General features: G+C 36.6%; 1 protein-coding gene across 5 annotated transcripts in view; it reads left to right on the forward strand.

The window, feature by feature from the left end:
- Window positions 1-13,021, forward strand: part of LOC127853961 (uncharacterized) — a 41,734-nt gene extending 28,713 nt beyond the window's left edge. For 3 of the 5 annotated variants that reach the window (XM_052388830.1, XM_052388834.1, XM_052388835.1), the window contains 7 exons: window positions 3,314-3,541; window positions 4,785-5,012; window positions 6,296-6,523; window positions 7,810-8,037; window positions 11,279-11,392; window positions 12,170-12,391; window positions 12,933-13,021. In XM_052388830.1, the coding sequence (XP_052244790.1) occupies window positions 3,314-3,541; window positions 4,785-5,012; window positions 6,296-6,523; window positions 7,810-8,037; window positions 11,279-11,392; window positions 12,170-12,391; window positions 12,933-12,955 (1,271 nt within the window). In that variant the 3' untranslated portion in view covers window positions 12,956-13,021. The remainder of the gene's footprint in view (window positions 1-3,313; window positions 3,542-4,784; window positions 5,013-6,295; window positions 6,524-7,809; window positions 8,038-11,278; window positions 11,393-12,169; window positions 12,392-12,932) is intronic. The other 2 variants (XM_052388831.1, XM_052388833.1) reach the window with 2 other exon arrangements.
- The last annotated feature ends 3,148 nt before the right edge of the window (window positions 13,022-16,169 follow it).

Consider the following 16,169-nt stretch of genomic DNA (forward strand, 5'->3'; position numbering starts at 1 on the left):
GTCTCAGAAAAAAATGTCTCTGTAAACACTTGTATCTTTTCGGCATAGACCGTCAAGTGAGGAACTTATTCTCGCATGAATAAGTAAAAAATAAAAAATAAGCCAATGCTTAGCAATTTTGCTTCAATAATATTCTTTTGCAATGTTTATGACACTGTTATGTTATATAGTGATGTTTTGTATTTACAAGGCGAGTTATTGAGATCTGCGAATAGCTACCTTTATTGCGCACGAATAAAGTGGTAACTCGGAGTTTTGGGAACTTTGGGTTTTGGCAGCCGGCCAATTCGGATAGGCTCAGAAATTTGTATCATTACTATGGCCTTGGGGCTTCGTCCAGGCAAAAAACAAAAGACGTTCCGTACTTTTACATTTGATAGCCAACACACTATTCTGTCCGATCTTAAATTGTATATATAGGAGGGAAAATTGATTGTAAATAGTACTCAGTTCACAATACATAATGTGCAAGAATAGCAAGTGTGCTGGTTTCTTCTGTCTTCTAAAAGTGTCTATATGTAGGCACATGTTAGCAATACTTAACTCTCACCATATTTTGCATATTGTCGATTGTCAAATAACAGGCAAACTAACGACAACCATTTTTATTTGTATAAGCATAAACCCACCGATTGCAGAATTGATATATTCTATAATGAAACAGTATGCAACGTACGATCAGATCATTATTCATTCTGCCAAGTCTTTAAAGTATGCATCTTTTTCAAAATAGTGCACCAAATAATGTGTGCAGTATAAAACAATTCGTTTCAATAAATGCACACATCACGAGTGCAATCCAGCTTTGTAATCAATATGCAAAACTCACGCACTCCGCTATATGCATGAAATCAAGCATTCTATCTGCAACTAATACGCGTTTGCTATATGCGTGCAATGCAGTCATTTAAGCATTTGGCAATTAAGACACACTCCGCTCTGTGCGTGGAGTCCAGCCATTGAAGAATATTCGATATAAAGAATAATTTTTTGGCTAAGTCAGCAATAGTATATTGATTTGAAATCATGGAGCATTGATCCGATTAGTGTTATAACTCACGGGTGGCACTGAACTGCAAAAGTCATGCACTCCGCTATATGCATGAAAACCAGCATTCTTTCTGCAACTAACACGCGTTTTGCAATGTGCGTGCAATTAAGCTATTTAAGCATTTGGCAATTAAGACACACTTCGCTCTATGCTTGGAATCCAGCCATTGAAGAATCAGCAATGGTATATGGATTCGAAATCATGGAGCATTGATCCGATTAGTGTTATAACTCACGGGTAGCACTGAACTGTCAGAGCTGTATAGCGAATCGGAGCTGGTACCTAGTCTAAATTGCACAAGCCATTCCGAACATCGTGCGTGATCGGCAAAAGGCAATGTTTGAAATGAATTTTGTGTTGTATACGACAACTTTGCCAATATACATAAGTCAACAAGATTGTATGAGATCCGTGTGCGTGTGCGTTCATATTTTTTCTGGACCATATACAATGTTAGAAATGTAACATTTTTGGATGGTACGAACGCCTTTATAGGATCGCTATACGGCTCGTTTATCCGCTTTTAGTGCGTAGAAAATGCATTTAGAGGTATACATCTGTTAATAAACAAACCACTGGTAAAAACAAACGATCTCGCCGATAAAAATAACAAATATTGCTAATGTGATTTGTATATTCCTTGTATGTATTCTTTTATTAGTTTATTAACTGTGTGAGCACCTGTGTTGTGGTTTCTTATGATTCAGCATTATTTGTCGGAACTTACGTTTGCACGAATTATTAATTTTATTAAATTTTGAATAGGTTGCCCGGCCCTTCAAACCGAACGCACCCATGATAGTCACTGGCATATGGATGATGCTGCGTTAAACATTGCTACGGTGCAGAACTACGATGCACACATCCCATTAAGGTGTGACTATGGATACTGGTTGAATTCTGCGTCGATCTTTGGCAACCCACAGACAACCCAAACAGTGAAGTGCGGAATAAACGGAACCTGGACACTTGCTGCAAATTGCTCTATGATAAGTATGCATTTTCAGGAGAATTGTTTGACGTCGTTTCCCGTAATAAAAATAAATAAAAGACGTTCCGTGCTTGTACATTTGATAGCCAGCACACTATTCTGCCTGATCTTAAAAAGTGTATTGCCAATAGGAGGTAAAATGATTATAAATCGTACTCAGTTGACGATAGATAATGTGCAAGAATAGCAAGTTTGCTGGTTTCTTTTGTTTGTCTTGTTAACGTGTCTATATGTAGGTACATGTTGGCAATGCTTAATTCTTACCATATTTTGCATATTGACTATTGTCAAATAACAGGAAAACCAACGAGAACTATTTTTATTTGTATAATCATAAACCCACCGATTGCAGAATTGATATAATCAATAATGAATCAGTATGCAACGTTCGATCAGATCATTATTCATTCTGCCCAATCTTAAAAATATGCCTATTTTTCAAAATAGTACACCAGATACTATTTGCTGTATTTAAAAAAATTCGTTTCAATCAATGCACGCTTCACGCGTGCAATCAGGCTTTTAAGCAATCATCTTTTAAGTCATGCACTCTGCTATATGCATGAAAACCAGCATTCTTTCTGCAACTAACACGTGTTTTGCAATGTGCGTGCAATTAAGCTAGTTAAGCATTTGGCAATTAAGACACACTTCGCTCTATGCTTGGAATCCAGCCATTGAAGAATCAGCAATGGTATATGGATTCGAAATCATGGAGCATTGATCCGATTAGTGTTATAACTCACGGGTAGCACTGAACTGTCGGAGCTGTAGAGCCATTCGGAGCTTGTACCGAGTCTAAATGGCACAAGCCATATCGAACATCGTGAATGTTCGCCAAAAGGCAATGTTTGACATGATTGCTTTACACGACAACTTTGCCAATAAACAAAATTTAATAAGATTGTATGAGGTTCATGTGCATGTGCGTTCATTTGTTTTGTGAACAATAAACAATTTTAGAAATGTTACATTTTTGGACGATACGAACGCCTTTCTATGATCACTATAAGGCTCGTTCATCAGCTTTTAGTGAGTAGAAAAGGCAATTAGAGGTATACATCGGTTAATAAACAAACTATTGGTTAACACACACGTTCTCGCTGATAAATATGACTTATTTTGATAATGTGATTTGTATATTCGTTGTATGTATTCTTTTATTTTTTAAGTACCTGCTTGAGCACCTGCGTTGTTGTTTCTTATGATTCAGCATCATGTGTGCTAACTTACGTTTGCACGAATTATTCATTTCATAAAATTTCGCATAGCTTGCCCGGCCCTCAAAACCGAACACACCCATGATAGTCACTGGCATTTGGATGATGCTGCGTTAAACAATGCTACGGTGCAGAACTACGACGCATACATCCCATTAAGGTGTGACGATGGATACTGGTTGAAACCTGCGTCGACCTTCAGCGACCCACAGACAACCCAGACAGTGAAGTGCGGAATAAACGGGACCTGGACACCTGCTTCAGATTGCTCTGTGATAAGTATGCATTTTTGAGAGAATTGTTTGACGTCGTTTCCCGTAATAAAAAAAAACAAAATACGTTCCGTGCTAACACATTTGATAGCCAGCACTCTATTCTGTCTGATCATAAGAATTGTATTGCCAATATAAGGGAAAGATTTTTGCTGGTTTCTTTTGTCTTGTCTTGTTAAACTGTCTATATGTAGGTAGATGTTGGCAATGCTTAATTCTCACCATATTTTGCATATTGCCCATTGTAAAATAACAGGAAAACAGACAAGAACTATTTTTATTTGTATAATCATAAACACACCGATTTGAAAATTGATATAATCAATAATGAAACAGTATGCAACGTACGATCAGATCATTATTCATTCTGCCAAGACTTTAAAATATGCCTCTGTTTGCAAAATAGTGCACCAAATACTGTTTGCAGTATTAAACAATTCGTTTCAATCAATGCACGCTTCATGCGTGCAATCAGGCTTTTAAGCAATATGCAAAAGTCACCCATTCCGCTATATGCATGAAATCCAGCATTCTTTCTGCAACAAACACGCGTTTTGCAATGTGCGTGCAATTCAGCTATTTAAGCATTTGGCAATTTAGACACACACTCCGCTCTATGCGTGGAATCCAGCCATTGAAGAATGTTCGATATAAAGAATAACTTTTTGGTAAGGTATATGGATTTAAAATTATGGAGAATTAATCCGATTAGTATTAGAACTCACGGGTGTCACTGAAATATCAGAGCTGTACAGCGAGTCGGAGCTTGTACCTCGTCTAAATGGCACAAGCCATATCGAACATCGTAAGTGTTCGCCAAAAGGCAATGTTTGACATGCATGCTTTATACGACAACTTTGCCAATATACATAATTCAATATGATTGTATGAGGTTCATATGCATGTGCGTTCATATGTTTTGTGGACAATATACAATGTTAGAAATGTTACATGTTTGGACAATACGAACGCCTTTCTATGATCACTACACGGCTCGTTCATCCGCTTTTAGTGAGTAGAAAAGTCATTTAGAGGTATACATCGGTTAATAAACAAACTATTGGTTAAAACAAACGTTCTCGCCGATAAATATGACTTATTTTGGTAATGTGATTTGTATATTCCTTGTATATATTCTTTTATTTGTTAAGTACCTGCTTGAGCACATGCGTTGTTGTTTCTTATGATTCAGCATTATTTGTGCTAACTTACGTTTGCACGAATGATCCATTTCATAAACATTCTCATAGCTTGCCCAGCCCTCAAAACCGAACACACCAATGATAGTCACTGGCATTTGGATGATACTACGTTAAACAATGCTACGGTGCAGAACTACGACGCATACATCCCATTAAGGTGTGACGATGGATACTGGTTGAATCCGGCGTCGACCTTTGGCCACCCACAGACAACCCAGACAGTGAAGTGCGGAATAAACGGAACCTGGACACCTGCTGCAAATTGCGTTATGATAAGTATGCATTTTTGTGAGCATTGTTTGACGTCGTTTTACGTAATAAAAAAAAGACGTTTCGCGCTTGTACATTTGATAGCCAACACACTATTCAGTCTGATCTTTAAAAGTATATTGCCAATATAAGGGAAAAATGATTGTAAATCATACCCAGTTGACGATATATAATGTGCAAAAATAGCAAGTGTGCTGGTTTCTTTTGTCTTGTTAATGTGTCTATATGTAGGTACATGTTGGCTATGCTTAACTCTCACCATATTTTGCATATTGCCCTTTGCCAAATAACAGGAAAACCAACGAGAACTATTTTTATTTGTATAATCATAAACCCACCGATCGCAGGATTGATACATTCAATAATGGAACAGTTTGCAACGGACGATAAGATAATTATTCAGTCTACCAAGTCTTTAAAGTATGCCTCTTTTTCAAAACAGTGCACCAAATACTGTTTGCAGTATTAAACAAATCGTTTTGATCAATGCACGCTTCACGCGTGCAATCATGCTTTTAAGCAATATGCACAATTCACGCACTCCGCTATATGAAATTTAGTCTTCTATCTGCAACAAACACGCATTTTGCAATGTGCGTGCAATGCAGCTATTTAAGCATTCGGCAATTAAGACACATTCCGCTCTATGCGTGGAATCCAGCCATTGAAGAATGTTCGATATAAAGTATAACTTTTTGGTAATGTCAGCAATGGTATATGGAGTTGAAATCATGGAGATTGATCCGAGTAGTGTTATAACTCACGGGCAGCATTGAACTGTCAGAGCTGTATAGCTAGTCGGAGCTGGTACCTTGTCTTAATGGCACAAGCCATACCGAACATCGTGAGCATTCGCCAAATGATATTGTTTGACATGCATGCTTTATACGAAAACTTTGCCAATAAACATAATTCAATATTATTGTATGAGGTTCATGTGCATGTGCGCCAATTTGTTTTGTGGACCATTTTCAATGTTAGAAATGTTACATTTTTGGACAATACGAACGCCTTTCTATGAACACTATACGGCTCGTTCATCCGCTTTGAGTGAGTAGAAAAGGCATTAAGAGGTATACATCGGTTAATAAACAAACTATTGGTTAAAACAAACGTTCTCGCTGATAAATATGACTTATTTTGATAATGTGATTTGTATATTCCTTGTATATATTCTTTTATTTGTTAAGTACCTGCTTGAGCACCTGCGTTGTTGTTTCTTATGATTCAGCATCACGTGTGCTAACTTACGTTTGCACGAATGATTCATTTCATAAATTTTCTCATAGCTTGCTCAGCCCTCAAAACCGAGCACACCAATGATAGTCACTGGCATTTGGATGATGCTACGTTAAACAATGCTACGGTGCAGAACTACGACGCATACATGCCACTAAGGTGTGACGATGGATACTGGTTGCATCCTGGGTCGACCTTCGGCGACCCACAGACAACCCAGACAGTGAAGTGTGGAATAAACGGGACCTGGACACCTGCTGCAAATTGCTCTTTGATAAGTATGCATTTGTGTGAGCATTGTTTGACGTTGTTTCCCGTAATAAAAAACAAAAGACGTTCCACGCTTGTACATTTGATAGCCAACACACTATTCAGTCTGATCGTTAAAAGTATATTGCCAATATAAGGGAAAAATGATTGTAAATCATACCCAGTTGACGATATATAATGTGCAAGAATAGCAAGTTTGCTGGTTTCTTTTGTCTTGTTAATGTGTCTATTTGTAGGTACATGTTGGCAATGCTTAACTCTCACCATATTTTGCATATTGCCCTTTGCCAAATAACAGAAAAACCAACGAGAACTATTTTTATTTGCATAATCATAAACCAACCGATCGCAGAATTGATACATTCAATAATGGAACAGTATGCAAGGACGATAAGATAATTATTCAATCTACCAATTCTTTAACGTATGCCTCTTTTTCAAAATAGTGCACCAAATACTGTTTGCAGTATTAGACAATTCGTTTCAATCAATGCACGCTTCACGCGTGCAATTAGGCTTTTGAAGCAATATGCAAAAGTCATGCAATCCGCTATATGAAATTTAGCCTTCTATCTGCAACAATGACGCGTCTTGCAATGTGCGTGCAATGCAGCTATATAAGCATTCGGCAATTAAGACACATTCCGCTCTATGCGTTGAATCCAGCCATTGAAGAATGTTCGATATAAAGTATAACTTTTTGGTAAAGTCAGTAATGGTATATGGATTTGAAATCATGGAGATTGATCCGATTAGTGTTATAACTCACGGGCAGCATTGAACTGTCAGAGCAGTATAACGAGTCGGAGCTGGTACCTTGTCTTAATGGCACAAGCCATACCGAACATCGTGAGTGTTCGCCAAAAGGCAATGTTTGACAGTCAGGCTTTATACGAAAACTTTGCCAATAAACATAATTCAATATTATTGTATGGGGTTCATGTGCATGTGAGCCCATATGTTTTGTGGACCAAATTCAATGTAAGAAATGTTATATTTTATGACAATACGAACGCCTTTCTATGAACACTATACGGCTCGTTCATCCGCTTTAAGTGAGTAGAAAAGGCATTAAGAGGTATACATCGGTTAATAAACAAACTATTGGTTAAAACAAACGTTCTCGCCGATGAATTTTACTTATTTTGGTAAATTGATTTGTATATTCCTTGTATATGTTCTTTTGTTTGTTAAGTACCTGCTTGAGCACCTGCGTTGTTGTTTCTTATGATTCAGCATCATGTGTGCTAACTTACGTTTGCACGAATGATTCATTTCATAAAAATTCACATAGCTTGCTCAGCCCTCAAAACCGAGCACACCAATGATAGTCACTGGCATTTGGATGATGCTACGTTAAACAATGCTACGGTGCAGAACTACGACGCATACATGCCACTAAGGTGTGACGATGGATACTGGTTGCATCCTGGGTCGACCTTCGGCAACCCAAATACAACCCAGACAGTGAAGTGCGGAATAAACGGGACCTGGACACCTGCTGCAAATTGCTTTATGATAAGTATGCATTTTTGTGAGAATTGTTTGACGTCGTTTCCCGTAATAAAAAAAGACTTTCCGTGCTTGTACGTTTGATAGCTAGTACACTATTCTGTCTGATCGTAAATATTGTATTGCCAATAGGAGGGAAAACTGATTGTAAATCGTACTCAGTTGACGATACATATTGTGCACGAATAGCAAGTTTACTTGTTTCCTTTGTCTTGTAAAAGTGTCTATATGTAGGTACATGTTGGCAATGCTTAACTATCACCATATTTTGCATATTGTCCTTTGCCAAATAACAGGAAAACCAACGAGAACCATTTGTATGTGTATAGTCATAAACCCAACGATTGCAGAATTGATATATTGAATAATGAAACAGTATGCAACGTTCAATCAGTTCATTACATCCCTATCAACATCGCATGTAGAAAAAGACCTTCTGACTGACAAGTGGTAAGTAAACTACATCCCTATCAACATCACATGTAGCAACATGCCTTTTGACCAACACGTGGTAAGTAAATTACATCCATATCAACATCACATGCAGCAACAGGACTTCTTACTGACACGTGGTAAGTAAACTATATCCCTATAAACATCACATGTAGCAACAGGCCTTCTGACCAACACGTGGTAATAACACAACATCACTATCAACATCACATTTAGCAACAGGCCTTCTGACTGACATGTGCTAAGTACACTACATCCCTATCAACATCATATGCATCAACATGCCTTCTGACCAACACGTGATAAGTACACAACATCCCTATCAACATCAAATGCTGCAACATTCGATCTGAGTGACGCGTGGTAAGTACACTACATCCCTATACACATCACATGTAGCAGCAGGCCTTCTTACCAACACGTTGTAAGTAAACTACATCCCTATCAACATCACATGCAGCTACAGGTTTTCTGAGTACACAAATACCCTATCAGCATCACATCCAGCAACAGACCTTCTGACCAACACGTGGTAAGTAGTCTACATCCCTATCAACATCACATTTAGCAACAGGCATTCTGACCAACACGTGGTAAGTACACTACATCCCTATCATCATCACATGCAGTTACAGGCCTTCTTACCAATACGTGGTAAGTACACTACATCCCTATTAACATCAAATGCTACAACACGCGATCTGACTGACGCGTGGTAAGCACACTACAACCCTATCAAAATCATATGCATCAACAGGCCTTCTGACCAACACGTGGTAAGAACACTACATCCCTATCAACGTCACATTTAGCAACAGGCCTTCTGACCAACATCTCGTAAGTAAACTACATCCCTATCAACATCACATGTAGCAACAGGCCGCTGACAGACTTGTGGTAAGAAACTATATCCCTATCAACATCATATGTAGCAACAGACCTTCTGACAGACATGTGGTAAGTACAATAATACCCTATCAACACCACATGTAGCAACAGACCTTCTGACTAACAGGTGGTAAGTTAACTATATCCCTATAAACATCGCATGCAGCAACAGACCTTCTGACTAACACGTGGTAAGTACACTAATACCCGATCAACATCACATTTAGCAACAGGCCTTCTGACTGACATGTGATAAATAAACTACATCCCTATCAACATCACATACAGCAACAGACCATCTGACCAACACGTGGTAAGAACACTACATCTCTATCGACATCACATGTAGCAGCAGGCCTTTTGACAGACATGTGGTAAGTACACTTATACCCTATCAGCATCACATGTAGCAACATGCCTTCTAACTGACATGTGGTAAGTACACTAATACCCTATCAACACCACATGTAGAAACATGCCTTCTAACTGACATGTGGTAAGTACACTACATCCCTATCAACATCACATGTCGCAACAGGCCTTCTAACTGACATGTGGTAAGTAAACTACATCCCTATCAACATCACATGTAGCAACAGGCCTTCTAACTGACATGTAGTAAGTAAACTACATCCCTATCAATATCACATGTAGCAACAGACCTTCTGACCACCACTTGGTAAGCACACTTCATCCATATCAATATCACATGTAGTAACAGACCTTCTGACCAACACGTTGTAAGTTAACTACATCCCTATCAATATCACATGTAGCAACAGGCCTTCTGACCAAGACGTTGTAAGTACACTACATCCCTATCAACATCACATGCAGCAACAGGCCTTCTGACCAAGCCGTAATTATAATGATTAGATCTAATATTTATTAGAAATGTGAATTGAAACGAAAGAAATATTCGTTCATGAACACGTTTATAATAACGAATATCAATGTTTGCCGTAAACGTTTCGTTAAAATAATTCCTTTGACATGTAAAATGCATTGTAAACATGATAAGGCATTTTTCCGTACGCGCCCTCAAAATGTGGCTATGATAACTCTGTAAGTCTGATTTAAAAAAAAAGAATATCCTTTTTTGGTACGGATACATACCTTGGGAATAATGAATCGCTGTGACCTACATCAGATGAGTCGGTTGATATCTAAACAAATATGTTTGAGAACTGTACAATTTATGAAAAGTAACTAATGCTATTTCACTTGCGATAATTGGATGAGTGCATACTATAATATAGTTTCCAAATTGATAAAAACAGGTCTAAAATCAGTGTGCATGTGCTTAACGTAACTTCGATTACTTATACCTATATAAAAAAAAACAAATACATTCCTGGGACTTAACGTATGTACGTCCTCATGTATAATACATATGCAAGTAAACAAATTTCGACAACAATTTAAATCAAACGGCATTAAACAAGCACCCATTAATAAGTTTAATGCTATATAATTTATATATAATTTGCAATTATGTTGGCAGTCTTATATTGTTATTTCTAAACGCTCGCACAAGTAAGTAAAAATAAACAAGGTATGTATGTTTATGACTAAAAAATGCATCATTAAGATACAGTTTGAAACATTGTTTCTTCTCTGTATGCCTTATTTGCAATTTAAGAGTTTCATTTCATGACACTAGACAATGTTGTTAACGACTTACATCACATATGTAGAGGTTTACAGCTAGACGATACAATAACATTGCCAGCATATTTGGAGAAGGGATATCTCACCATAAAAGCAAATAACATATACAGCAACATATTCATTAAGTAATATATTATTCACTCTCTCAATTACAGATTGGTAGTTGCAAATAGATACAAGGAGGATTAGTAGCGCATACAGTTGCAATAAGTTCATAATAGCCATGAAATGTGTTGCAGCTTCTACCACAGTCGCCACAGCAATATCATCGTCAACCACGCACACTTCTATGACTACCACACAACAATCGGTCACACTGATGTCGACATCAGCAAGCTTTATCAACATCACAGGTAATATCGAAGGAAATACACTGAAATAAGTACCTAAACACAATCGACGGCATTGCCCCTTTCTAACGCCACGTTGAGTTGCTCAACCGATTGTGTTGTATCTTATTTTTTTTATTTAATACACATGTAAGAAATTCATCTTGTGGTTCATTTTTTATGTTCGTTGTATACCGGGTATCGTGTATACAAATAAATAATATTATGTCTTAAAATTGACTATTTGTAGGTGGATATTTTGCAGAATATACAAGGCGTTGGCTTACAGCTACATGTATATCAATCATTTCATATCGTATTTATAAACACTCGATAGTTAACTTCAATTGACAACATATTATACGGTTGCAAAACTGCAACTTTCTTAGTGATATCCAAGCAGTAATAAAAACATGAGCTAAACTAAAATAATATATAAATCCACATATGATTGTTTTTGGCATGTACATTTCTCACTTTCATCTTTCACAATTCGCATGCATGCACATTTTCAATATTATGACATATTCACAAATAATGTAAAACGAACAGCAAGAAGCTGTAAGTATAAAAACCCATGTTTGTTCAATATTGCATTGGAGCTTAAACGCTTGTATATGTAAGTGTGTATGTTACTTTACCACGTTTCAAACGTTGAAACCGCCATATGAGTATCATTTAACCAATAAACGTTTGCCAAACGCATGGTAATATTAGCGTTCCGTATATTTTTCTACGGATATTGTTCTTCTTCAGATTTTAAATTATGTATATGTAAGTACCTTTACATACATTAAATAGAAACAGTTTTAAGTTGCATCGATCTCTACCTCCCCGAACACTGGGGAACGATCGGACCCAACATTCAACATATCAAGATCCTGCCGAGTCCTAATCATGCTATAGTCTACTGTCAACCTGGGTTTAGCGCATTCCTGACTAGCCAACACACATACTCAGACCACTTTCAAATCACGTGCAGAGATGGCTCCTGGAAAGCCCACTCGATTTGCCAGAAGATAGGTAATTATATACCATCACATGGCATATGTCCGTTTTCGAATCACCAATGTGCATTTTATAAAATAGTAAGAGATGACATATAGAGAATTCATTCCAAACCATTTCCTGACTAACCTATTTAGGTACTACATTTTATTCGTAATATAACTTTGAATGTCTTGTCCGCTAACATCGAAGTAAATCGACAATTTGAAGGGAATGCGAATAGCTGAATATTAGATTAAATATTACCTTCCTAGCTCGCAAATGCTTATAAAATCTAAAAATAAATGTTTATATTTAAAACTTTGAATGTCATTATTTTCATTTAAACCTAACATTTTAATCAACACGGCTTGGTCGTTGTTAGTCAGCTTGGAAAAAAAAAACATTTTTAACTTAGCTGAGAAAATTATTATGTAACTGTAATACCTCGAAATCAATCTAATCATGTTTAGATTCATCGTTAACAAGATGTATTGTATTAACAATGTGTACAGATATACACTTTCGTTGCTCATCAACGGCTTCTGAAGAGTGTATTGAACTATTGTACTTATAGATGCAGTACATCTGATCGGATAGCGAATCGTCAGTGACATGAAGCTGGAATGCTGTGCGGTAGTTAATAAATATGGGACAATAATACAATTATGTTCTTGCTTGTAATTGATCTGTTTGGCTGTGTGTTTCTTGCCTGTAGTGCAAATCCTGTATTGAAAAAAAGACGGAAATTGCATTGTAAAACAGAGGGTTGTCTAAGTTTATTAAACACAAAGTGGTGATCTAAAAGATTCTACGAACATAGGTGGAGACTCAAAATGTTAGGAAGCTAAATATCATCATATAACATTTATTTGAAGATCATGTATGACTGGCATAACGTTACAATCATATACTGGTCAATACAAGCATGTTACATAAAGACGAGATTTGTTTCCGCCGATTAAGTCAATACAAGCTAATCATTATAATACATGTTTAAGCATTAATGTGTACAGTTGGTCATCGCGAAAGGCTACCTTGCACATCATTGCTGCTCCTGTAAACTATGTTAGCCGATAAAACTGTTATCTTAGTTGTACATACATTTCAATGAAAGTTTAGTTCATTCTACTCTCATCATTTCCAACTTAATTGTATATTATTGTTAAAGTGATAGTACATGACATGAATCCCTATAAATATGTGCCAAGTGACTGACATTACAAAACACTGGAAACATACATTAATTTTAATAATTCCGTAATCAATTATTCACGCAACACGTATGTCTTGATATCGCGCACTTAATTGCCCACGTGTTTGTTTTTTATCGTTATTAAACTCTCTTAAAGGTAATACAAAAGTATGATCTGACTGTGACTGAAGCAATTTCGGACACACTTTCATACATTAACCAATTCCTCGTACATATTATATATGATTGAATGTGATGATTGATGTAAGAATATGTATATGAAACAACGAGGCCCCGAACTTTAATTGTTGGTATGTAATTTAGGATGTAGGCATAGTGTAGTGTACTCTACAAGGTTTGTTCAAATTATGACACTTGATGATAACATTTTTCAAATTCTACAAAGACGAGAAAACATTCGTGGTAAACTGGATGTTCTGTTATTATATCATACGATATTCAATCGGATCAAAGAGGGACACATCCACACATAATTTATTCTATATGACACAGTTTACAGTGGCATTGTAGCTGATAACAAACTTATTTGTATTCACACTGCTATATTGGTGATTAATACTGGGCTAAGTTTGACGCGTCATTCGGTTTAAACCAAATTTTAATTGCCGTTCCATGGTTGTGACTCCAGCTTAAACCATACTTAATGTATTATGTGTTGTTGTTTCTATCCTTTTATGGTATAGTAAATTATTCACATGCCTTAAATAAAATACCAATGGGGTTAATTAGATTTTTATTATAGTGATGTAATATTTGAGCTTTCTGTTTTCTTAAAGCATATGCAACGGCGATTCTTTTGCAAGCGACGATTGAATTCGTTCATATCTACAATACAACCATCAACTGTACAGGCTTAACTAGCCACTGCGATTGATGCAAACTGCAATATGAACAACACAACTCTTACCACAGTGTAATTATAGCCGATATCATATATGTTAAAAATAACATGATTACACCATATCAATAGCCGACGATGCCATATTTTCATACTGGCAAATAAATACACGTTTTTTTAATACGACAAGCAAGAACGAAAACAAACACACACATTAACTATACCCAAACCCCGTTAAATACTACGACAATAACTTATTGGGATACGAAAACCGCTCAAACCTAACGTACTCACAATAAATTGGAAATTAACACATGGCGTTTACAATTCAAATGCATTTTTTCAAACTAAGCATTTAATAATGTTAAGTAAAATAAGGCTATGTATCACCAATTCGTTAAACATCGACGTTAACTTGGATGGAAAAGGTAGTTGTTTGCGTTTTAAATCCATTTGGTGCGAATTTAAAGTCCGTTATATACTGCGGAATATGCAGTAAAGTTTTTCTTATCAGAACGCATTTAATGTAAGTTTGCGTGTGCAATAAAAAGTATCTAGAGATAAGTTCCGTGCTGAAAGATTGTATTTATTAATCTTATCGTCCAGAACATTAAAACTTATGAATAAGTCGCGAAAAAGGAATTAACTTTACATATAAAAAATGGATTATGCCCACGCACCAGTCTCTTCTTCAGGTGGAGTCCTCCTTCATTAGATGTTTCGACGCTATACACGACATCTACCGGAGGTGCGCCGCCGAGGGTAATCTCACCTCGACCACAGACTGATAATCTGTCCACTGCTGATCTCTCATCTGCCATAACCATTTTTATGCTGATTCTGCTTTCCTGCAGACATTTGTTGTTGCCCGTTTCCTTGCCATTCCAGTGATGCCAAGTACTCCGTAGGCCTTCCAGAGTGACTGTCCGGCGACGCCCCGACTGCCAACCTCGATATGATATATTATTCTTAAAGCATAACACAGCTTCTTTTTGCAATCAAAAACGATTGTATTGATAATATGCATTTTAAAATATGTTCGTAACCAACAAGTTCAACATTTTATTGTTAACGGCAGGGTATGTTTATTTCGGCATTTAAGCGATAGTATTTTAATTGACTTATTAACGGCATTTCATACAGACGGGTATCATATTGTTGCAAATTTTAAGGACACATATTTAAATGCCTTCAGTGGAATATGAACTCAAGGCGGCAGCCTAAAAAGTACATACTTCGTTGTGAATTAACTACAATTCCGTATCCATAGTTCGAATTCCTAAACACATTCGACGTTAAACTTATTCATTTGGATTGTACTACTTATTTCCTCGACTTGATCCATTCTTTCCACCTCCATGACGAAAAAACACATTTGAGTTGTTAATTCATTTAAAAATCTGCTTTTTTATTGGTAAACTGTAAAAACAACTCAGAACTAGTGAACATGATGCGCGAGTAATTTGCGAGTATTTATTAAAGCGAAACATGGGGGGGGGTGTATTAGTTTCTAATGGTATGTCTGCTATAATAATTTAAAGTAACTACTACGTGTCCATTTATACGATAATTATGGGTAATTGATACATCGTTACCTTAACCAAGAATTGTAATAAATTAAATATTTTAAATAAATCTACACGTGGATTTACCATACATTGTATAAATGTATGTCTGGTAACACATTATCCTCCCCGATTTATGTCGCCTTCGACATTTCATGTAAACAAATAAAAAGAATGTGTAAAGTATTGTAATAG

The sequence above is a fragment of the Dreissena polymorpha genome, chromosome 12, assembly GCF_020536995.1.
Source record: "Dreissena polymorpha isolate Duluth1 chromosome 12, UMN_Dpol_1.0, whole genome shotgun sequence".
NCBI classification, from domain to species: domain Eukaryota; kingdom Metazoa; phylum Mollusca; class Bivalvia; order Myida; family Dreissenidae; genus Dreissena; species Dreissena polymorpha.